This window comes from Triturus cristatus, chromosome 3_1 (assembly GCF_964204655.1).
Source record: "Triturus cristatus chromosome 3_1, aTriCri1.1, whole genome shotgun sequence".
Lineage (NCBI taxonomy): Eukaryota > Metazoa > Chordata > Amphibia > Caudata > Salamandridae > Triturus > Triturus cristatus.
Window position 1 is genome coordinate 447,153,623 of NC_140583.1, and position 26,593 is coordinate 447,180,215.

Sequence of the window (26,593 nt, forward strand, 5' to 3'; positions counted from 1 at the left end):
GAAGAAAAGATACAAGGTCTATGACAACGCCACAGGACCCAATTTGGGTCGGAAATATCAACAAATTAAAGGTAGGACTAAAAGCAGGGCAAACTTCTCCGTAATTTTAATGCATACATTTTCATTATTAGAACTGCTGACACATTATCACCTTCCTTGTACATAGAAACTCTAAAGACAAGTTATTAGGTATCGTATTTCTTGTTTTACCTGACAAGGAAAATATACACTATGGGAGCATTTCGCAACTTTATGCACCCCAAACAATTCCTTAATCTTGGCAACATGAGGGTCGGCCGAAGGATATAGTCCGAAGACCTTTGCACCCACAATGTACTTTATCACGTCATTAGATGCCATGTAATGTGAAATAATATTTTTTAAGATCTGGGTAAACGTGTATATAAGTAAAATGTTTTCTTGCTTAAAAATCAGATGGCACAAGAAGTATGCCTCGCTCAAGGAGAGATGTAATTGGCAGGGGTTTCCACTCAAGTCACACCATATGAGACAATGATTTAATCATGACACTTTTGTAAACACTCTGGCGTGCATATATAGATGTGACAGCACGATTATATGCAAGCAAACATGTGCATTTGTATGTTCCCTTAGCCCTGAAGAAGTCGCAGATTATTCCCTGTTAAGTGACGAAACACATGTTGGCTAGGCACCTCAGGAATCAAGTGGAGGGCCATCAAACACCTTCCACTGAAGAAATTGAAATAAAACTACCATGCAATGAAAAACGAATACCAGTGTGATTCATAAACTGTAACATTATGTCTGTATTTAAACAAACGTGTGCATAGGAACAACAAATATGCAAATGTGTGTGTGTATATATATATATATACAGATATTGGTTTTCAAAACAATCCTATGAAATAACATATACTTAAATTTTAACATGATTTTAAATGCATTTTAAGCTTTAATCAAAACAATCATGATAAATGTAGCAGTATGTTTTCCATGTCTATTTTTGTTGCACATTGCACTTTAAAAGGAGGTATTGCCGCCCTAGCGCTGTCATGTGAGCAAGGCCGTTTGTTTCCGGCCGAAACGAGTCATGGCGACATGGTGTTAGCACAATAAACATCACTGAAAGAAATTGGGTCTGCACTTGCCTTCTTCGAGCGGAAAGGAGATTACAGGCAAGCGTGTGAATATATATATCTATATATATCACAAACAAGACTTTCCGAAATGACACGAAAAGAAATCCAGGACTCCCAGGGGTGCTGTATTCAAAGTTTAATCCAGGCAAATGTTCTGCCTCACCAACGCGTTTCGCTAAAAAGCTTGTTCACAGAATTAGAACGTCTTTACATACGAGCATTCAGAGATATAGAGATAGGACTGAACATAGACAGTACATTCTTAGTCTAAGCGCCATTTTGCAGTGGTTTAAACAGGAGTCTATTATAACGAAATCCTGAAAATACAGTGATTGTCAGTGCAAATATCAGACAATTAATTGATTATAGATGGCGTAAAAGGGTAATTTCAATCAATTTATGAAATAGCCTGTGATTTACAGCCCAAAACTCAAGAGACCAATATTTACATAAGCAGTAGTTTGAAATCAATGCCCCAGTGGGCAGACACCCATTGTACCGTAATTAATTATCATAAGAAAATTAAAGAAACGACGGCACCAGTACGTCAATTCATGCTTAAATCCAATAAGCCACTGCTAAAATGCAAAACCACATGTCTAGCCCAAGTGGGCATTTCTCTTAATTCATTCTATAACAACCCACATACAATCACTTAGTTGACTGTTCCCTGAAACATTTACGAACAATCCACTTGGCGTCATCTGCTAGTTCAGGAAATCCACATAAAATATATTTTCCGAATGCTAGAAAAAAGGGAAGAAGAGGAAAGGGGGGGAGGCAACAGAAAAAGGAAGGAGAGAAAGAAAAAAGAACATCTCATAAATCTTTCACGTTCAAATGATCCTGTATCATATAAAATTATTCAGGTCCACAATTTAACCAGCAAAAATAGTCATAAATAGCATTTCTGAAACTTCAAACAAACTCAATAAAATGCAACACCCTATATTTTTTTCTCCTCTTTCTTTTCAATCACAAATGTATAGCCATCTCTTCGCTTGAGTTCAATCCTGTAGGTATCAGAGTGTCAAAGTCTATTATAAACCTTGAATCCATACGTGTCAATTGACGCTCTCTATCACCTCCTCTCTCGAGTCTTGTAATTGCATGAAATACTGCAAAAGATAACAATTTTTCATTTTGGTTGTGTTCCCTAAAAAATTGGCGAGCCACTGGGTATTGCACATCGTTATTCCTAATTGCACGTAAATGTTCCAAGACTCTTTTTTTTGCTCGATGGCTAAAACTCCCTATGTACAATTTTCCACAAGGACATCGCAGGCAATAAATGCAATAGTCAGTTTCACAAGTAAAATTACCTCTGATGGTATATTCTCTGCTATTGTTAGGAAATGTTAAGATCTTACAATCTCTACTATTCGCACAGGCTTTACAATGTTTACAGGTCTTAAAGCCAGTATTGTTTATGTTACTGACCATATCTGTGGAGGAAATGGCATTGTTGCATAATTCATCTTTAAGAGATCTATTCCTACGAAATGTTATTTGTGGTGTGTCATTAAGACACTTCTTCAGAATAGCATCACTTAATAAAATATGCCAATTGTGATTAAATAATCTTCTGATTTTAAAAGCACTGTTAGAAATGGTGGTAATAAATCTAACGTTGTCACTCTGATCATTTATTTTTGGCTTCGGTCTAAGAAGATCAGACCTTACAAGCATATCGGCTTTGATCTCTGCTTGCTTGATGTTTTGGTGGCTATACCCGCGTTCTCGAAATCGGTCATACATTACTGACTTCTCTGCTTCATATTTATCCAGCGTACTGCAATTATGTTTCGCTCTTAATAGCTCTCCATAAGGGATGCTTTGTATTAAGCTTGATGGATGCGCACTCTGTGCATTGAGGAGGCTGTTTCCTGCGGTTTTCTTTCTGTGTAGTTTAGTGACTAGGGTTTGATCTTTAACTTGAATTTCCACATCCAAAAACACAATCTGTGTTTTGCTGATGTGTGAAGTGAATTGTAAATTCAACTCATTGTCATTAAGTGTCTCAATAAACCGATTAGCGCAGCGCTTAGCGTAGTTCGTACGTAGAGCGGCGCTGTAAATCAAATGTCGCCGGGGATCCTCGCGGGTAGCTCCGCTCTCGTAATTCTGTCACACACAAACCCCGGAAATGCAGAGCTTCAAGCACGGTGGTCCTACACAGTCCCTACTTACGAACATCCAGATCCAGAAATGTTGGAAGAATCGGCTGGCTGGTAACTCTAAGGAATGCTCTACAACTATGATGCGAATCCTGATTAAATATGCTCTTAAGGATCGCACTAAGATATTTGAAGAAATTAACAAAACTTGCGAGGAATTGTTGAAATTTGTTTCACAAGAAACATTGGATGAGTTTAATACCAAAGTACATCTCAAATTGGATAACAGAAGAGGAGATTACTAGTAAAAAACAGCGAAAATTTATAAGAGGTGAAATTACTGAAGAAAGTGATGTCTCAGATAGTAATTTATCTGACATATCAGCGGAAACTTTGCGCCAGAATGTACCAACTAGTAATATAGGTAAAAGTAATTTCCTCAAACAATTTCAAATGATAACTAGAGCTAAACAGAATCAGCCACAAGGTGAACAGGATTTTCGTTGTGGCCGAGGACGGGGCACACGAGGAAAAATGAGAGGACGAGGAGGAATCGCAGGAACAAAGAAGCCAGAACAAGGCGAAGAAAAAGGAAAAGCCAGCAAATCAGTGGCCTGGTCAACCTGAGCCAAGAGGGGAGCAAGATGACTGTAGTCAATCTGTCGGACCGTGAGTTATCTCCTTTGGATATCAAACTGCTTTCCTTGGGACTCTCTTTCTGTCCATCTAGACATTTGGACTATGTACAAACTCGCATTGATATTTTTTGCTTTTTAAGGAAACTTAAATTGAAAAAGTGTTTTTTTACAAAAGTTCCACCGAGTAGAGAACCCAAATGTAATCAAGGGTCAAAAACATTGTGTATCTCTGATGTTCACTTATTACATACTATGACTGAACTAAAAGAGAATACAGTTTATCAGGAAGATGCATGTATTGCTCTAGATAGACTGCAATTACCATTAGATTCATCAGAATCTAGTCATTTCAAGCCCAAGTCAACATTCACACCATATACCCATTGTGATGCAATAGAGGTCTTTGAAAGAAATGTTATTCAGGATCTTAAAAAATTGAGATATGAAATGGAGGGCAGAGCACGTAAGAATTTAAACAGTGATCAATTTAGAGCTATACAAGATTTGAAAAATGATCAGTCCATTGTCATTAGATGCTCAGATAAGGGCGGAAATGTTGTAGTTTGGAGTAAAAAGGAATATCTTAGCGAAGGCTTGCGTCAATTGAATGACCCACTTTGTTACATTTTAAGCAGTCATTCAGAGGTTCTTAAATCATACTCTATGTACAATGAGATGCTAGTTAACTGGAAAGATCAAGGGTTACTAGAATGGGAGGAATTTCATAGTTTGTATTGTAAACACCCTAAACTGCCTATCATGTACCTACTTCCCAAACTGCACAAGAATAAGGAGAAACCTCCCGGGAGACCCATAGTGTCTTCAATAGGCTCTCAATTAGAAATAACTTCTAAAATCATTGATCACTATCTAAGACCTTTTGTTTGTGCACTGCCAGCATACATTAAAGACACAACATACTTCCTGACATTAATTGATGGGGTAGTATGGGAAGAAGATCTGTTACTGGTTACACTGGATGTAACCAGTTTATATACGAGTATCCCGCATAACCTGGGGCTCCAGGCTATGAGACACTTTTTGAGAGCCAGACATATCTCATTATTATTGCACACACAAATGGTGATTGAAATGACTCAATATTGTTTGACCAATAACTATTTCCTCTTCAATAATAACATCTATAAACAAATACAAGGGACCGCAATGGGCACCTGCTTCGCCCCCAGTTATGCAAATTTATTCATGGGCTGGTGGGAAGAGCAGGTGTCCCAAGATTGGGAGGTGCGGGGTGATAACATAGTGACATGGGCAAGATTCATTGATGACATCTTTTTAATTTGGAAAGGTGCTGAATCATCAGTTAATGGGTTTATTGAGACACTTAATGACAATGAGTTGAATTTACAATTCACTTCACACATCAGCAAAACACTGATTGTGTTTTTTTAATGTGGAAATTCAAGTTAAAGATCAAACCCTAGTCACTAAACTACACAGAAAGAAAACCGCAAGAAACAGCCTCCTCAATGCACAGAGTGCGCATCCATCAAGCTTAATACAAAGCATCCCTTATGGAGAGCTATTAAGAGCGAAACGTAATTGCAGTACGCTGGATGAATATGAAGCAGAGAAGTCAGTAATTTATGACCGATTTCGAGAACGCGGGTATAGCCACCAAAACATCAAGCAAGCAGAGATCAAAGCCGATATGCTTGTAAGGTCTGATCTTCTTAGACCGAAGCCAAAAATAAATGATCAGAGTGACAACGTTAGATTTATTACCACCTTTTCTAACAGTGCTTTTAAAATCAGAAGATTATTTAATCACAATTGGCATATTTTATTAAGTGATGCTATTCTGAAGAAGTGTCTTAATGACACACCACAAATAACATTTCGTAGGAATAGATCTCTTAAAGATGAATTATGCAACAATGCCATTTCCTCCACAGATATGGTCAGTAACATAAACAATACTGGCTTTAAGACCTGTAAACATTGTAAAGCCTGTGCGAATAGTAGAGATTGTAAGATCTTAACATTTCCTAACAATAACAGCGAATATACCATCAGAGGTAATTTTACTTGTGAAACTGACTATTGCATTTATTGCCTGCGATGTCCTTGTGGAAAATTTTACATAGGGAATTCTATCCATCGAGCAAAAAAAAGAGTCTTGGAAGATTTAGGTGCAATTAGGAATAACGATGTGCAATACCCAGTGGCTCGCCATTTTTTTAGGGAACACAACCAAAATGAAAAATTGTTATCTTTTGCAGTATTTCATGCAATTACAAGACTTGAGAAAGGAGGTGATCGGGAGCGTCAATTGAGACGCATGGAATCAAGGTTTATAATAGACTTTGACACTCTGACACCTACAGGATTGAACTCAAGCGAAGAGATGGCTATACATTTGTGATTGAAAAGAAAGAGGAGAAAAAAATATAGGGTGATGCATTTTATTGAGTTTGTTTGAAGTTTCAGAAATGCTATTTATGACTATTTTTGCTGGTTAAATTGTGGACCTGAATAATTTTATATGATACAAGATAATTTGAACGTGCAAGATTTATGAGATGTTCTTTGTTCTTTCTCTCCTTCCTTTTTCTGTTGCCTTTCCCCCCCCCCCCCCCTTTCCTCTTCTTCCCTTTTTTCTAGCATTCGGAAGATATATTTTATGTGGATTTCCTGAACTAGCAGATGACGCCAAGTGGATTGTTCGTAAATGTTTCAGGGAACAGTCAACTAAGTGATTGTATGTGGGTTGTTATAGAATGAAGTAATAGAAATGCCCACTTGGGCTAGACATGTGGTTTTGCATTATAGCAGTGGCTTATTGGATTTAAGCATGAATTGACGTACTGGTGCCGTCGTTTCTTTAATTTTCTTTATGATAATTAATTACGGTACAATGAGTGTCTGCCCACTGGGGCATTGATTTCAAACTACTGCTTATGTAAATATTTGTCTCTTGAGTTTTGGGCTGTAAATCACAGGCTATTTCATAAATTGATTGAAATTACCCTTTTACGCCATCTATAATCAATGAATTGTCTGATATTTGCACTGACAATCACTGTATTTTCAGGATTTCGTTATAATAGACTCCTGTTTAAACCACTGCAAAATGGCGTTTGACTAAGAATGTACTGTCTATGTTCAGTCCTATCTCTATATCTCTGAATGCTCGTATGTAAAGAGGTTGTAATTTTCTTCAAGCCATACCGTGAACAAGCTTTTTAGCGAAACGCGTTGGTGAGGCAGAACATTTGCCTGGATTAAACTTTGAACACAACACCCCTGGGAGTCCTGGATTTCTTTTCGTGTCATTTCGGAAAGTCGTGTTTGTGATGTACGGGGCCGTCGGAGCCCGTCCAGGATCGCCATGCTTGAAGCTCCGCATTTCCGGGGTTTGTGTGTGATACACACACACACACACACACACACATATATATATATATATGTGTGTAAATGTATGCATATCTATCTATCTATCTATCTATCTGTCTATCTATCTATCTATCTATATATAAATATATATATTTATATATATATTTTTTTTGCTCCTCCACACTCGAGTAACTGCCGCCACACACCAAACCAGAGGGTGCGTCGTCTGTCACGGGCTACCCCAGCAAAGCCCGCATCATATCACCAAGTCCTCTGCAAAGATTCAAAGGATGACGACGCCGTGTCCAGGCTCAAAAAAAGATTTATTGCTTAAACAGCTGGATAGGACGCGTTTCGCCTGCCCAGCAGGCTTGTTAAACAACTGTTCGTACAAATTTCAAATCCTTATTTACATATTTTTTTGTGCTCGTACCAGGTCACATGACGTGACTGCAACCATAGTGCAATGGAAGACAGACTCGTAGTCTCTACGGGAAAATAACTTACAATTGGTAAAGCAATTCGTAATTCATTGTAAATAATAACAATTCACATTTCATGGAAATAACACATTGGTACATCCATTATCAAATGCTGCTCTCCATGATCCCTACCTGCCTGAAAAACAATTTTTTCCTCTTCAATGACCAACTGTACCATCAGACATGTGGTACAGCGATGGGCACCTGCTTCGCCCCCAGCTATGCTAATTTGCATATGGGCTGGTGGGAGGAGCAGGTGGTCAGGGTCACTCATCAGGGAGAATGGGAAGAAAATGTGCTGCTCTGGAGTCGATATATCGATGACCTTTTTATTATTTGGAAAGGGTCGAAGCTAGCAGCCCAAAACTTTATTGACAAATTACAAATCAATGATTTGAATCTAAGTTTCACTAGTACAATCAGCAAAACTGAAGTGAACTTTTTAGACCTTACTGTCTATATTAAAGAGGACAGGGTGCATACCAAACTGTTTAGAAAACCAACCTCCAGTAACACAGTACTACATGCAAAAAGCTTCCATCCCTATAGCCTGATTAGAAGCATTCCCTATGGTGAGAGCCTAAGAACAATTCGGAACTGTAGTGAGGAGGAAATAACCGAGCAAGAACTTTCAGGACTACACAATCGCTTTAAGGCCAGAGGGTATGCAGATGAGGTCATTGAGCAAGCTATAACTAAAGCCAAAAAAAGAACTAGAGAGGATATTCTCTTTAATGTGAGCCATAGCCAAACCAAAAGAAATAACAATGAAATATGGATAATTACTTCCTACAACAAAAGCCATAGACAGATTAGGAGCATTCTCACAAAACACTGGCACATAATTCGTAACGACCCCCTTCTGGGGAAATTTGTTCGGAAAAAACCAGCAATGACTTTTCGAAAAGCTCGCTCTTTTAAACAGATGCTGGTATCCAATATGCTTACACCAAAAAAACAAGTGTCTAAAGGCAGTGCCTGGCTATTGAGAAAACCGGGCTTCTTGAAATGTAACAAATGCAAGGCCTGCATCCACGGTAAAAATACCGTCTCTTATGCATTAGGTCTGTCGAAAAGAATAAAAAAGATCAAAGGATGCTTCACGTGTAGGACAGATTTTGCTGTTTACGTGCTACAATGCCCTTGTGGCAAGCGGTACGTAGGCAGCACAATCCACCCGGTTCATAAGAGGGTCTTACAACATCTGAGGGCTATCAAAAATGGGGACCGGACATATCCAGTGGCCCGCCATTTCGAATCCCATCATGCCAAGAATGAGAAAGGCCTATCCTAATTTGTCATCGATTGCATTCCGCCGAATGTAAGAGGGGGCAATCGAGAAAAGAATTTAAGGAAACTAGAATCTTCTTACATCCTTTCGCTGAATACACGCACCCCCATAGGTCTCAATATGGAAGAAGACCTAATAACGCACCTATAATAATCTGTATAGTGCAGAAATGAAGATCAGCAGCCAATAAAAAAAAACCCTCGTCACTGTTTTTAATATATTTTCTATGTATTTCTTTTTTGCACGGTACACGTTATGTTGAATTTATTTCATTATATGACATTAACAATGGGTAGACTTTTAAGAACATAAATGAACTTATGCCCACTGGGGCTTTTATTTTGGTAAAATCGAGCAAGATGCTATTTCAGTGTGGTTGATATTCGACCTGATGTAGTGATGTAATGAGGAATATGTAGTGCACTTGCATGCAATCCTTAATCGTGATAATGGATGTACCAATGTGTTATTTCCATGAAATGTGAATTGTTATTATTTACAATGAATTACGAATTGCTTTACCAATTGTAAGTTATTTTCCCGTCATGTGACCTGGTACGAGCACAAAAAAATATGTAAATAAGGATTTGAAATTTGTACGAACAGTTGGTGAACAAGCCTGGCGAAACGCGTCCTATCCGGCTGTTTAAGCAATAAATCTTTTTTTGAGCCTGGACACGGCGTCGTCATCCTTTGAATCTTTGCAGAGGACTTGGTGATATATATATATATATATATATATATATATATATATATATATATATATATATATCTACTGGCGGTCGCCAGTAGATAGTTATAGTTAGGACCGTGTTTCCATAGGAAATCTGAAAATTCTATTTTGAATAACTTTGGCGCCGGTTGACGAATCCTCGCTAAATTTTCAAAACTAATGGGGCGCTCCGCTCAGCTCCTACCCTGAAAGTCTCGGGGTGATTCGTCAAGCGGGTGCTGAGAAAAAAGGGGGGTCCCAAAACACATTTTCCCCATGCATTTTCCCATAGGACCTTTAGTCGCAGGTACAGCCCGAACGGCTGAACAGAATTACTTGAAATTTGGCAAAGAGGTAGTCCTCAGGTCAGGCATGTGCCTTTTGCATATATGGTGTCAATCTGTTCAGTAGTTCCTGAGAAAATTGCAGTTAAAAGCACATAAATATCTATAGCCGCGCACCGTGCGCGCACCGTGCGTGCACGGTGCCGTGCGCAATTCCTATTTGGTGGATTCATGTCAGTCAACATTCGAATCGGTCGAAATCAGGAAGTGTCAACCGCCATTTTGTGTGTGACAGTGAAAAAGAAAGGTGGAGAACGTGAAAAGGGGGCAGGGTACAGAGTTCCTGACCCCCTAGCTTTTGTCAGGGGGTTCCTGAAGGACCATGAAGGTTGAAAAAAACATTTTTTTTTTTTTTTGTAAATCGCAGGGTGCGTGCACGGTGCGCGCACGGTGCGCGCACGGCGGAATCATAAAAAAAATAGAATTAAAAATCAAATTTAAGTGTTTAGATGTTAGGTGGCTCTAAAAAGAGCCGTTGTGTTAATTGAGGGACAGAGGAAAAAAAAGACATGGCAAAAATTATAGGGTGCCGCACGTGTGGTGCTGTATCTTGCTCTCTATTAGGGGAATGCTGGTGTCCGCATAAGAGAGAGAGCATTGCACGCATTGCACCGTATATGCACCCTCTTAAACAGAGGGTGTATATCCAGAGGAACCGAACCAGGTGAAGCTGCCGCCACAGATGATGTGCTCGGCTGAGCTGCCGATGATGTGCTCGGCTGAGCTGCTGCGGATGTGCTCGGCTGAGCTGCTGGAGGGTTTTCTCTAGCAGCTCGAGCATAAGCCACAGGATGTACATCTCTAACGTGCCTGATCATAGTGAAGATACTAAAAGAGTATTTCTTTTTAGGATCTTCTCTTGATAAGACACGATCACAAAGAGTGCAGGTGACTTTTGGAGCATTCACCTTCTTCTGCCCGTCTGGAAATGTAAAAAAATTGCCATATAAAAGAGTCTTTCTGTTTCCTCTGTCTCTGTCTCACAAGGGTCTCCTGCTCACTCCCAGAAGATGACAGCTGCTCTGCCATTCTCAAGTACTGGAGTACTGGAAAAGCTGCTCAGCTCCTTCTTCCAGGGAATCAGAAGTAATAATGAGGGGAGTGGGTGTGGTGTTAGATGTTTCTGGAACTGAAACTACTATAAACCAATGAAAAGTGTCGTTTCTAAATCACATGACTTGCCGTGCGCGCACGGAGCACGCACGCATGCACGTACGGAGCACGCGCGCATGCGCGTACGCGTACGGAGCACGCGCGTTCGGAGCACGGGCGCATGTGCACGGACAAAAACCATTAAAAAAAAAAAACATTTTTTTAAAGTGTTTATAAGTTTATAGAAGATATTAACTATGCTGTTCAACTCTATCCAAATAATTTTTTTTTTTTAAACTGAGCCATTCCATATTACAGGATAAAGTTAATCTATAACTATATATATATAGGTAGCTTATTGTAAAATAAATATTTAAAAAATATAAAAATACATTCATAAATTAGCATTTAAAAAACCTTGCAAATTCACTGAAAAAAACCATAGGTTTCACACACGTTATAGTTAGGAATTAGCATTTAAAAAACCTTGCAAATTCACTGAAAAAACCATAGGTTTCACACATGTTATAGTTAGCTGGACATTTCACTCGTAAAAAACCAATGAAATTCCCCCGTTATAGTTAGTTCAGCTAACTATAACTCGCGCGCCCGCAATTCACTGCTGATGACGTCACATATTACATCACTCAAGACATGGTCAGTGACATCACTCATGACATCACTGATGACATCTCAAATGACATCACTGATGACATCACTGATGACGTCATCCATGTGATAAATTACCACATCTTCTCACACCCTAATATAACCTTTGATACACCGACTCAAAATGTAAGAGTTCCATTCTCAAAACCGAACATACTGCAATACCAATAACTACATAGCCACTTATTAACTCTTAGGTCTACATACACCTCCACTCATTCACCTGTACAGTCACTCATACTTACAGTCACAACATACAAAACTATCATATGCATTTATACACCTATATAGACACTCGCACACTACCAATCATCCATAGAGGTACTCTCACACCTACTCAGTCATGCAAATAATCACACTCCCATTTACTCACCTATGTGGTTATACACACTCAAGTTCACTTACTCATAAAAATAGTATCACATTCTTACGCTCTTATAGAATCATTGATGAAAGCACACACTCAGCCATACAGTCACTCTCACAATCACACACTCTCACATCTACCCACTTATATACTCTTACACGCACATATACTGCCTTTCACATATGTAGTTAGTCACAAATGTACCACTGAGATATACATTCAATCCCTAACACACCCATACATACACTCACTCAACCATACAGTCCATCACAGATGCACTTAAAACCATGCACCCATAGAATCACCCACTCACACATCTATGCATAGAGCCACACACACCCTACCCACACAAACACTCAGGAACCCATACAGATACTGAGACAAGCAATCAATAACTCATATAGACACTCATATAGGTATTCACAAAACCATGCAGCCACTTATACTCCAACATACAGACATTTACACAGTTTAGTCACTAGTCTGCAGTAAGATACATTTAATGACTCACTTATAGAGTCAGTTACGCACCACAGAAAATCATCCACACTTGTACACCCACTCATTCTTCAACAGGCCTTTCCCTATATATATTGAACATATTAAAATTGTTCAGAAACACATACTCAATGGATGATGTCATCAGTGATGTCATCAGTGATGTCATCAGTGATGTAATCAGTGATGTCACTGACCATGTCATGAGTGATGTAATATGTGACGTCATCAGCAGTGGATTGCGGGCGCGCGAGTTATAGTTAGCTGAACTAACTATAACGGGGGAATTTCATTGGTTTTTTACGAGTGATATGTCCAGCTAACTATAACATGTGTGAAACCTATGGTTTTTTCAGTGAATATATATATGTATATGTATATATATATATATACGTCTGTGTGGGTGTACATCTATATATATGTGTGTGTGTGTGTATATATATATATATATATGTATATCTGTATATGTATGCGGTATTACTACCCTTATAAGTAAACAAATGCAACTGTTAAATGCATGGAATAAAATAAAAGCAGATAATACTGCACATCCACTGCAAGTAATAAACACTGTTAAATGCAAATAATTACACAAGGAATCAAAAGAAAAGCATGAAAAGAAATAAAGATATATATATACACTAAATACATCCCGATGATTATAACCACTGGAGACTTGAATATGCACAAACACACTCACACATCACAATGCCAATATTCAAAAACAATACATCACCGGCTGCAAAAACTGCATCTTAGCCCACTCCTGACTGAGGGATTTACAGCCGGACTCAAGAGACTCAGCAAGCCAGAAACTGCTTCACTGAATTAGATGCGTCCACCTTCATTCAGGTCTAAATAAAATCCCGCTTTCCAAGTCAACAAGCCCCAGTTTTATAATCTCAGAGCACAAGAAGTTTCCAAGAGGACCTCCACTGTGCCAAGGAAACTTACTGGAGTTGGCCACTCTCCATGCATGCATTCCAAAGGCAAAGGAATTTTCATGTATTCTTCTGCTCTACCACATGTTCCAACCCCTTATCTTAGTGAAGCTTATAAAAGTCTCCAAAAGTACTGAAAACAGTCTCTAAAAGTACAATACAAAATCTTGAATGTGGATAGCCTAAACAACTTGAGTGATCTGGGGGCCTGTTTGTGTGCGCAAAGGTCAAGCTAGACAGAGTCAGAATTTAAGATTGCATGAAGGCATGTCAAAGCAAATAGTAAAAACTTTATAATACTTCTCAATGTACAACACACATTTGGGCACCACTGCCTATAACACTACACGCCAAGGCAAAAAAGTACATTACACACCTTTCTCTCTCATGCTTTCAAACGCACATCCCACAAGTTCTGTTCCTGACAAGGCTGTAAAAAGCAACAACTCCCACTCAAGCTTTAAAGAGACACGAAATGCAAGTGCAGAGTGAATTAAAACACGTAAATTCAATTACAACAATGGTAATCAAAGGTCAGGCCGACCCCTGTCCAGCCAAGGTGCTGTCGTCAATTGCAGAGGTGATTAATCCTACTGTGAATCGGATCTTAAACAACGCTTTGCTGGAAGGATATATGCCTCCCTGCCGGAAACATGCCAGAATTCTTCCATTGCTAAAAAAAATCTTGGCTGACCCTGAGGTAGCTGGTAACCATCACCCTATATCCTTGCTCCCTTTCTTTGCCAAGGTCTAGGAGAAATATGTCAATTCCATTATTACTGAGTACATCGAGACTAATCATCTTTTGCACCCTAGTCAGTCAGGTTTTAGGGCAAACTTTAGTACTGAATCAGCCCTATTAGAAGTGGCTGAAACTATAAAAGCCACGCTAGACAGGGGAGGCAATGCGGTCTTGGTATTATTGGACCGCTTTCGACACCGTGCCCCACAATAGACGGGTGCAAAGACTGGTGGAGGGCACTGCCTTGAGCTGGATCAGGTCATTTCTCAGTAACCGTCTCCAAACTATATGGTCACCTCCCTCTTCTGCTGCTATTCCTTCCATGAATGTCGGGGTCCCGCAGGCCTCTATTCTGAGCCCAACTTTGTTTAATTTATATATGGCCCCTATTGCCCTTCTCGCTGAACAACATGGAGCAGAGATCATATCCTATGCAGACGATACTCAGCTGTTGTTCACTTGTGTGAAGGGTGCTGAGTTTGACGGCCATGCAATAAATACATGCCTCTCAGAAGTCTTTTCATGGATGAAGGTTAATCAAATGAAATGTAATCCGGATAAATCCGAGATTATCTTTTTCGTCCCTCGTCCCTGTGAGACATGGCACAGCTGGTGGCCACAGGACTTGTCCCCCCCCCCCCCAGTTCGTCCGTGACCATGGTTAAGAACCTCGGAGTCAGATTGGATGCTATGCTTTCTATGAAATCCCAGATCCAATCTGTAGCTGGGACTTGCTTCGGGATCTTAAGAATGGCGAGGAACTTTTTGCCCCGGTTTTCTGTCCCTCACAGAAAAACCATTGTTCAAGCTCTGGTAACCTCGCGATTGGATTATGCCAACTCTTTTTGTATTTGGGACTCCCCAGCCACTTAATTGCTTGTTTGCAGGTGATTCAAAATACGGCGGCTAGGGCCATTTTTCTGACAGTGACCAGGACTCATATGTCCCCTCTTCTGTCATCCCTGCATTGGCTTCCTGTTCAGAAAAGAATTCACTTTAAAGCTCTGATTCTGGTTTTTAAAGCCTTTAATCAGATTGGAGCCCCTTACCTTACACAAAGATTTCCCCACTATATTCCTCAACGTACTTTGAGGTCTTCTACTCAACTCCTGATCGCTCTTCCTAAAGTTTCACTTGTTCGGGTCGGAGGTCGTTCTTTTCAGGTGATCGCCTCCCGTTAATGGAACGGCCTTCCTTTGGCCCTCAGACAGGTTCAGGACCTGCTTACCTTACCATTGCTGGTCTCTGCTTTTTATGCCCTCTTGATCTGTGGTTGTTATGTGGTTTTTTGATTAGCGCCGGGTCATTCCTGGGAGTAGCCGCGCGCTTTATAAATACCAACATAACATAACAATTCCGCTGTCCTAATACATGGGAGTGCCTCTGGCACTACACACCCTAAATGTTATTTGTAATAGCCAGACACAGAGGTCTGGTAGGACAAAGCAGGGTCCTTCAGCAACTAGACAGTGGATACAAGTATTGTCTTGGGACTCTGTTCACTCCCTTTCAAGTTTTACGTATGGCTCTGCAGACCTGTCAAGCAGAATTTGACACTATGCTGTCAAAAGGAGGCCCATACCCCCATATATATTCTGCAGAACATAGGAGAGTCATCTCTGTCCATTCAGTTCAGCCTATTAGTTGCTCCTAGGTGTTATTTAACATCTGTCCACACACATTGAAATGCTAATCACTGGCTTGGAACTGGCAGACAACTATCCTAAATAGACTCCTGAAAGTTCAGGCATCTACAGGGTAACTCTCTAAAATGTACCTTTATGGTCGATTTACAAAAAATCCAGCTTCGCTATTGAATGTGATTTTTACTAATTCCTGAAATTAGTTGCTGAATTATTTTTCCAGCTGGTCCGATTCCAGAGAGACCGTATCAGTATTTTAATCTGCACTTTGGTTTTCTGTATGGGAGAGCCAACCATCCTACAATGAAAATAGCTGTTGGGTGTTAGCCACTGTAAGGACATTTTAACTTTAAATTTCTACATGTTCTACTTTTAAATACCATTCAAACGTCTTGTGGGCTACAATATTTAAAAGGGAGATTTTTACCTACCAAAAGGGTATATTTTTGATGGCCAAATTGCTACAGTCTGGCTATAATGGGCAGCACAATGGGTGCTCCAGTCCACTAGTAGCAATTAACTTCCAGGTGCTCAGTAAAGTTTTTACTATATACTAGGGACTTAAATGGAAGGTAAATATACAGATAAGGAATATCCCAAATCATTGAGTTTTAACAGGGGAGCACAGCCACCTTACTAATGGTGAGCAGGGGTAATGTGCACAGAGTTCTAAAGGCAGTAAAAATATAGAGTGCAGCAAAAGGCAAAAAATGTGGGGTGACTATGCAGAAAAGACAAGTGCCCTACAAATTACCTTAAGGCTGGCTGTGCTTGGGCATTGCCTGTTACATGCTGCAAAAAATGTTTTTGTTATAGACTTTATTTGCTTAACAAATACCTGAATGCTGTAGGGAAGGTATGGAAAGGAAACAGCTGGCAGCAAGAATTAGCTGAGAAAAAAGGGAAAGATGTAGAGGTTGAAATTATGTCTCAAGTAGGCTGCCGCTCGTGTGATGCCGAGTACGGTAACACCTGTTACCGTACTCGGTATCACACGAGTGGCGGCGTCCTGTAAGTTGGAATTTCGACTCAAAGCATTTGGTAACGGGACATATCAAGATCCCCGGATATCTAGAGAGAAACAGAGTTTGGGGATGCCGTCAATATTGTGTTACCGTACCGTACTCCACGTTCAAGCTGCTTTGTATCACCCACGGAGTGATTTATGGAACAGGATCGCTCTTCATCAGGAATAAAATCACCAAATACATCAAACAAAGGAACCTCCGCTCTAGAGTTGCACCTCGCCTCAAAATCCCAACGTACAAGAAAAAAAAACCTGGGTAGCACATCCTTTTCTGTTCAAGCAGCCAAACTATATCACTCTTTACCCTCGAACATAAGATCCACAGATAACCACCTTATCTTCAGAAAACTACTCAAAAATTGGCTCTTCCCCCAAATAACCACCATATGCAAACCTAAATATACAGCATTTCCCTCTGTATATAAGCATTTATTTGTATTATAGATATGTACCTACATATGTGTATTACTTAGTATAAACATGTATAATAATTGTTTTAAAAAATATAGATTTTGTTAGTTCTGCTTACAAAATGTACATATTACTTATAGTTACATTATACTGTTTTTTAACATGTATAGAAGTGACAGTATAAATAAGTAAATCCTTCTTCATAACTATTTATCAATAATTGCTTCACTATTGAACTACAAAAATAAAAACAAATACATTATTTTAAAGTACACAACACTTGAAAGCTGGAGTTTATTAAATGTATCTTTAATCTACATATATTACCTTCCTTATGCACATATATACCTTATGTAGCTATATATTTATTACTTTTCTTCTAATTCAGCATATCAATGCACTACCCTATTTCCTACCCTATATCTCTATCAATATATCCTCTACCTGCACTCTCATTCATCCCACACCCTATACCCACTGCTATGATTCCCAAAATAACCCTTTATAGAATATTCCCTTCTCTACCCCTCCTTGCATCTTCTAATACCTTTTTTTACTATTCGGATCTCCCAAGCAAGCCTTTCTAAACCATTCCCTCAGACTCTTTTCCCTCCACATCCCATTTACTCACCCCAAACCCCCTCCTACTGCTATGAACCTACCCCCCCCCAAAATAAAATAATCTAGACCCTTCCCTCTTCTATCCGTCGACTATTCCTTTTTAATCCAAATAACAGACTAACATGTCCACAACTCAAATTAACTTCCTATTTCACTATACTAACTCCCCTTCACCTCCCCTTTACTCACCCCAAACCTCCTCCTTCGGCTATAAACGCTAGAATAAAAGCATTCTAGACCCTTCCATCTATTAACCCTCCACTGTTCCTTTGCAATCCAAATAACAGACTAACATGTTCACCACTCAAATTAATTGCATATTTCGCTATACTAATTCCCACTAATCCTGTTTGGGTTCCAGGGTAACGTGTGCTACTCACCGAAAAGTGCTTCAACACCTCACCAGGGGTAGCCAGCACTCTATAAATGTAAACCTTTTTCCCCTTCTATCCTTCCGCTATCCTTCTGAATCCAAATAACAGACCAGCATATCCACCACTCAAATTACTTTCATATTTCAATATACTAATTCACCACTAATCCTTTATGGGTTCCGTAGTAGCGTGCTACTCGCTGCAAAAGTGCTTTGACGCTTCATCAGGGGTAGTAAGCGCTATATAAATGCAGTAACTGCACTATTAAAATTTGAGAGGATAGCCTTGTATTTCTATATTGAATGCAAGCATGGACCCTATGGATTCATTTCTCACCTCCACCTTTGTAGGATAGTACGAAGAGGCCAATCACTGATGGAAACTCACTGGATGCCATTTTCCAATTAAGAGAATTTCCGGTTTGACTTTCGGAGTTTCACATGTACCCTAGTAAATAAATCGCTGTAAGCGAACCTATGGAGACCCGAACAGTAGGGAGGGCACCTTCTGATACCTTTTCTCTGTTTGCAATTCGGTGCCAGTCCACCTACGCCAATTTATCTCTAGACTTCTGCAAACAAATTTACACTACCTGGTAGTGTTGTCGACCTGTCCTGGGGTGTTGTGTACTAACTGGTATCTCTTGGACTCAAGAATGTGTCTTATTGTTCGCTTAGATTGCAGTGAAGATTTCCTCCTTCGAGGTAGCTTTGATAATAAGGTAAAGCCCCGGGGCAAATAAAGCCCCTCGGGATGTTTCTCACGGTTGATCCTGATAGGAGAATAATGCGAGGGGCACTTCAGCTTATCACTGTGTGTTTATATTAGCTGAGGGGGTGCAAGGGGAGGCCATTGTTCACCCGGCCTTCTCCTGGGGCACCAGACCCCACAGTGCGGCTCTGAATGGACATAAATGTCTCCACCTCCTCTGCCCCCACAGAGTGGCATGTGAAGTGTGATCAGTGACGACACACAGTCGAGGCCAGGGCAGTAGCCGTCATTCGCGCAGCAGGTGCGGTCCAGTTTGGTCCAATGGCGTGTGGCGTCACCTGCACCCTAAATGTGTCCGTCATATTCTATTCAGCCGGAGCATATGGAAGCAATATTCCTCACTGTATTACGGCCAATGACACCCTTGCCACGTCACTGGCCATAGAATCTCTCTCGCAATTTTGTGTGTACATTTGACACAACCTTGAAACCAAGGAAAGGACTCCTTTCAGATATTGCATCCGTCGGCAGATTATGGATTATACCGCAGAATATTCGAGAAACATTTCACAGGCACCAGTGTTTACTCTCCTCGGCTGTACCCAAAGGTGTGAGTTTCTGGAGTCTTTCTGAGCTCAAATCAAGTTTATTATATGTTTAACCACGGGGCCGTGTTTTGCTGTGTTGAGCAGACCTGCGTTATTGTTTTACTAAAGTACTTTTAAGCATAAATAGGAATGTTTCAGTTATTTTACTGTCCTTTTGTGTTCTTGGAAGCTATTGCTTACCTATAGAACATATGCTTTGTTCGTAGACTCATTACTGCCACAACAGGCTTTCCTTGCCGCCTGCCGGCAGATGCATATATTGGGGATATTCATTTAGTGCATATTGGGGGATATTCACGCAGTGCAGATATTGGGCAATATACATGCAATGCATATATTGGGGATATTCACGCAGTGCATATTGAGGATTTTCATGCAGTGCATATTGTGGGATTTCATGCAGTGCACATTGTGGGATATTCATGCAGATGCATATATTGGGGAATATTCTTGCTGTGCAGCTATTGGGGGATATTCATGCGGTGCAGATATTTGGGGATATTCATGCGTTGCAGATATTGAGGGACATTCATACAATGCATATATATTGGGGGACATTCATGCAGTGCATATTGTGGGATTTTCATGCAATGCATATATTGGAGGATATTCATGCGGTGCAGATATTGGGGGATATTCATGCAGTGCATATATTGGGGATATTCATGCAAATGCAGATATTGGGGAATATTCATGCAGATATTAGGGGATATTCATGCAGATGCATATTGGGGTTATTCATGCAGTGTATGTTAGAGGATTTAAAGCGCTGCTTACAAGCGACTTTGAATCTCACGATCGCGCACTCCTGAGGCGGAAGCCGGGAGGTTTTAAAACTTGTTGATTGCTTGTGTCACTGAATAACTTGTACTTTTATTTCACCACGCACTAACAAGCGCCAGGGCACTCACCTGCACTTGGGAATTCAGCGAGCAGCGGACCTAGCGCTCACTCGCTGTTTAACATTTCCCTGCCACAAACGCCAAGCCGGCGAGAACTTAGGCCACGCCCCCTGAAGGCCACGCCCCCCTGCCCCCCACATCATGTGCTGTCAACGGAAGCGCAGCGGACGAGCGCAGCGGGAGCGCCGTTTGCGCGCCGAAGGCGCGCCGAAGGCAAGCCCGTCTGCGCCCGTCCGCGCACAGCCGGGCCTAGGGCCAGAACCCCTGCCGGACCAGACTGCCCTCGTGGTAAACTATTCATGCCGGGACCTCCTTAGTCTTAGACCCCCTATTGATACTGCATGTAATTATATATATGATCCTGAAGGACCATACACTACATGCACTCGCTGCCGCCCTGTCCAGCTCAAGCTCCCCTGCCGACATACTTTGCCCACAGCTCTCAAATTAGCCACCCTGAACTGTCGTTCTCTCCCCAGACACGCGCTGCTAATCAACCATCTTATAGAAGATCATGAGCTTGACATCCTGTTCCTCTCAGAAACATGGATTACAAACCACTCGGACTCAGACGTCATCCTGGCTACTCCCCCAGGTTTCCTGGTACAATCCCAGCCCCGCCCTTTGGGTAGAGGAGGAGGCTTGGCAATTATTTACCGTGACCACCTCACCTGTAGAATCAATGACGCCCAGATCACGGACTCTGAAAGCCTCCAATTTACCATCCACGTAGGTCTGACCCACACACTAGTGGGACTCCTAATCTACCGTCCCCCCGGCAATACGAGCTCTTTCACTAGAGCTCTCCTTGAGACTATTGCATCTCAAGCCCACTCCACCCCCAACTTCTCCATAATAGGGGATCTTAACATCCATTTCGATGACCCCCTAGATACAGGAGCGGTTGACTTGATTGGAGAACTGGCTACATTTGGCCTCCACCTAGCTAACTCTGGTGCCACGCACTCTAAAGGCCATCTGCTTGATCCAGTGTTCACGAATGACACCACTCTTCAAGTCACTAAGTCCCTTCCTCTCCCATGGACGGACCACTTCATGGTTCCTTTCCGCCTCCCAGGAGTATCCAAGAAACTCCACAGACCCACCACCATATTAAAGATAGAGCATGGGCCAGACTATCCCCAGATGATTGGACCAAAACACTGAATTCATCGATCCCGACCCCCTCGGAAGACCCGACTACCGCGGACAGTAAATTCAGAGCATGGATTACCACTTCCCTTGACTCCATCCTCCCAATAAAAACTCGCGAGAATAAGAACGATAAACCAGGATCCGCTCCATGGTACACTCCGGAACTCCGGATCCTCCGTAAACACTGTAAAAAAGCAGAACGGATATGGAGGAAAGACTGGCAGCACGCAAGCAAAGTTGCGTATCAGCAAACGGTGAGAACATACAAAGGTTCCCTAAAACTCGCTAAAGCCTCTCATTATGATACCAGGATTAAAAACGCTACTAACTCGGCAAGGGAATCATACCTCATCGTTAAAGAGTTACTGAAAAAACCTGTCCCACCCTCATCTAACACACCTCCTGTGGACAGAAGTAATGAGCTGGCCAACTACTTCAATGCTAAAATCGATCGCATTTTAACATCTCTGCCCCCTATTAGCCTACCCAACAACAGGAACGCTGAGAGTTCCACTAACTACGCAGGAAATAGCGTGCTTCCCCAGCTCACCTCCTTTAAAGCAGTAACAAGAGACGAGGTAGAATCCACTTTAACCAAAATGAAAAGCGGATCCCCGTTAGACCCTGCCCCGATCAGATTCCTCAAAACTGTAGCCGCAGTCGTAGTGCCCACAATTACGGAGCTCATAAACACATCACTCTCCCAAGGCTCGGTTCCCCCCAGCTGGAAAAGTGCAATTGTTAAGGCACTCCTAAAGAAACCCCAGGTTGACCCAGCCGACATGGCGAACTACAGACCTATTTCTCTCCTCCCTGGTATCAGCAAGATGGCCGAGAAATTGGTCAATGGCCAATTGTCACGATACTTAGAAGCCAACAACATCTTACGGCAGTCCCAGACGGGTTTCCGTCCAGGTCATGGCACGGACTCCGCCCTCCTCGCCGTCATCGAGGAGGCGAGATGCATCCTGGATTCAGGAGGATCAGTGGCAATGATCCTCCTGGACTTAAGCGCAGCCTTCGACACAGTCAACCATCGTGTCCTTCTTCATCGGCTAGCTGCTGCAGGGATTGCAAGTTCAGCGCTCAAGTGGATAGAGTCTTTCCTCTCAGGGCGCTCGTTCCAGGTGTGGGATGGCAAATTCCACTCTGCCACCCTCCCCCTCACGAGCGGGGTCCCCCAGGGGTCCTCATTAAGCCCAACTTTATTTAATGCCTACATGGCCCCCCTTGAAGATGTGGTCACCCCCTTCGGGATTAAAATAGTAAGCTACGCCGACGACACCCAACTAGTCGTCTCACTTTCCCAATTGGGCAAACACCCGGACAATCTCCAAAACTGCCTTAAAAATATCCACACTTGGATGTGTGAGTCAGCACTCAAATTAAACGGGTCAAAGACCGAGGTCATGTTTCTGGGCAAGCAGTGGTCCACCATCCCTCCTTCGGTCTGGCCAGCCGTTTTCGGGGAAATCCCCACCCCGAAACAGGAAATTAAAACCCTAGGAGTATGGCTAGAGCCCGAGCTGTCAATGAAGACTCAAGCTACCAAGACAGCAGGGACCTGCTTTGGCCTAATGCGCTCCATCAGGAAGATCCTCCCACTTCTCCCGCCCCTATCCAGGAAGCTCCTAGTACAGGGCCTGGTGCTCGCAAGGCTGGACTATTGTAACATGATATACCTCGGAGCACCAGAATCTACCCTGTCCAAACTCCAGCGAACGCAGAACGCAGCCGCCCGGCTACTCTGGAATCTCCCCTCCAGAGCATCAGCCAGGCCAGCAATCCAGGATCTTCACTGGCTTCCAATCCGCCAAAGGGTCGATTTCAAGACCCTCTGCACTGCACATAAGCTGCTTAACGGTTCCGGCCCAAACATCTTAAGAGACCTGGTTACTCCTTACAAAGTCTCCAGGTCCCTCCGCTCGGAGAATGAGAATCTGGCCAATGTCCCTAGACATAAGAAGACACGTTCGGGTGGCCGCCGCTTCTCGATTAATGCATCCACGAGATGGAACGCTCTCCCCCGTACCCACCGACTGGAATCCAATCACCTGCTGTTCAGGAAGAAACTGAAAACGATATTGTTTCCTAAATAAAAACCCCCCCTTTTTGCCCTCAGGTTCGCCTTCAAGATTATAGCGCGGGGATGCCCTCGGGTCACCAGGCGCTTTACAAATCGCTAAAATCAAAATCAAATTCATGCAGTGCAGATATTGGGGGATATTCATGCAGTGCAGATATTGGCGGATATTCATGCAATACATGTATTGGGGGACATTCATGCAGTGCATATTGTGGGATTTTCATGCAATGCATATATTGGAGGTTATTCATGCAGTGCAGATATTGGGGGATATTCATGCAGTGCATATATTGGGGATATTCATGCAGATATTGGGGCATATTGATGCAGATGCATATATTGGGGATATTCATGCAGTGCAGATATTGGCGGATATTCATGCAATGCATATATTGGGGGACATTCATGCAGTGCATATTGTGGGATAGTCATGAAATGCATATATTGCAGATATTGGGGGATATTCACGCACTGCAGATATTGGAGAATATTCATGCACTGCATATATTGGGGGGATATTCATGCATTGCCGATATTGGGGGATATTCATGCAGTGCAGATATTGGGGGATATTCATGCAGTGCATATTGGAGGATATTCATGCAGTGCATATATTTGGGTATATTCATGCAGTGCACATAGGGGGGTATTAATGCAATGCATATATCTGGGCAATATTCATGCATTGCAGATATTGTGGGATATTCATGCATTGCAGATATTGGGGGATATTCATGTAGTACAGATATTGTTGGGATATTCATGCAGTGCACATTGGGGTTATTCATGCAGTGTATATTAGAGGATATTCATGCAGTGCAAATATTGGGGGATATTCATGCAGTGCACATTGGGGTTATTCATACAGTGTATATTAGAGGATATTCATTCAGTGCATATATTGGGGGATATTCATGCAATGCATATATTGGGCATATTAATGCAGTGCAGATATTGGGGGCTTTTCATGCATTCCAGATATTGGGGGATATTCATGCAGTGAAGATATTGGGGGATATTCATGCAATGCACATAGGGGGATATTCATGGAGTTCAGATGTTAGGGGATATTCATGTAGTGCACATTGGGGGGTATTCATGCCATGCACAGTGGGGGATATTCATGCAGTGCAGATATTGGGGGCTATTCATGCATTCCAGATATTGGGGGATATTCATGCAGTAAAGATATTGGGGGATATTCATGCAATGCACATAGAGGGATATTCATGGAGTTCAGATGTTAGGGGATATTCATGTAGTGCACATTGGGGGGTATTCATGCAGTGCACAGTGGGGGATATTCATGCAGTGCAGATATTGGGGGCTATTCATGCATTCCAGATATTGGGGTATATTCATGCAGTGAAGATATTGGGGGAAATTCATGCAATGTACATTGGGGCATATTCATGGAGTTCAGATGTTGGGGGATAGTCATGCAGTGCACATTGGGGGATAGTCATGCAGTGCACATTGGGGCATAGTCATGCAGTGCACATTGGGGGATAGTCATGCACTGCAGATCAAAACAGTGCATGCGCGAACTGCAGATGCAGAATGGCCTAAAGGCAGGTATCTGTTCTTTGATGAGTGAAAACAAAAGGTATGCAGTTCCTAAAGTGAATGCAAGGTGTGAAAGAATAACTGGGGGGTACCGAGGTGGTGAAGGGAACAGAAGTGAAAAACAGGAGTTAAGGTAACTCCTTATTTGGAAAAGAAGACCCTCACACACCCAACAAGCGGGTGTCTTGCTTCATCACCGGGTCTTTGCTCCTTATCGGGCCGGCAGGTGCAATGCCCGATCAGGCACCTAATAGGGCCTTCCTAGCGGAGATCTTTATTCCAACGCCGATGAGTGAGGTGTGTGTGGGGGGGGAATAATTGATGACATAAGTGAGTGTAGGTGCATATGAGGTAAAAGTGAATATATTAAAACAGGGGTAGGTGATCCACTAAATAATTTTAATACAGCATGGTCACCATCCTGGTTAAAACAAATGATATAATCCGCACATTTATCACCGTTAGTTATGTGAGTGTATGTGCTGGGGTGATCAATAGGTCAACATGTTTCTTGCCTTAGAATATAATAAATGGCAATTCATCAGGACCGGGAAAAATATTGCGGCTACCTACACCTCTTTGGTGGTGCCCAACGTCTCTAAGAGATTACAATGGTGGGCACGCATACAGCACCCTAAAAAAGTGTGGTACCGTAGTTAAAAAAGCACACCTGCAGAGAAAGAAGATAACAACAAATAAAAAGCATAAACAACAACAATCTGATTGCAACAACAGTTAATACAAGACAGTTGGTGGTGTCAAGACAACCGTGGCATGCAAGACTATTGAGCAAAGTATGGAGGACATGTAAAGGACTCAGGGCAAGGCAGATAGAAGCAAAACATCCAGTCAATGATACCGGGAACAAAAGGATTAAAGGAGACAAGACAATTAGCAAACTCACCCAACTGGGCTGTGCTGAATCCAAGGCCGGGGTGAGTAAACACTAAAATTTAGTGTCCTGCAGTGAGGGAAAAAATAAAGGGGGATACCGGACAGTAGCAATAAGTTAACAAATGCACCCATAACAATTGAATGCGGTCAGGAAAGCGGAATTGACGCGCCTATACAGGTTAACAGGTAGCAAGGGAAGCGGTAACTAGCTCTGTGTAGACCGC

At 41.8% G+C, this 26,593-nt stretch overlaps 1 protein-coding gene across 3 annotated transcripts in view; it reads left to right on the forward strand.

Moving 5' to 3' along the window:
* LOC146860386 (transient receptor potential cation channel subfamily M member 7-like) overlaps nucleotides 1-26,593 on the forward strand; it is a 1,286,036-nt gene that overhangs the window by 276,291 nt on the left and 983,152 nt on the right. The window contains exon 1 of one of the 3 annotated variants that reach the window (XM_085644246.1): nucleotides 19,575-19,766. The exons of the other annotated variants lie outside the window; for them this stretch is intronic. Coding sequence (XP_085500372.1) covers nucleotides 19,693-19,766 — 74 coding nt within the window. The 5' untranslated portion in view covers nucleotides 19,575-19,692. Of the gene's footprint in view, nucleotides 1-19,574; nucleotides 19,767-26,593 lie in introns of those variants that run through there. 3 annotated transcript variants of the gene reach the window in all.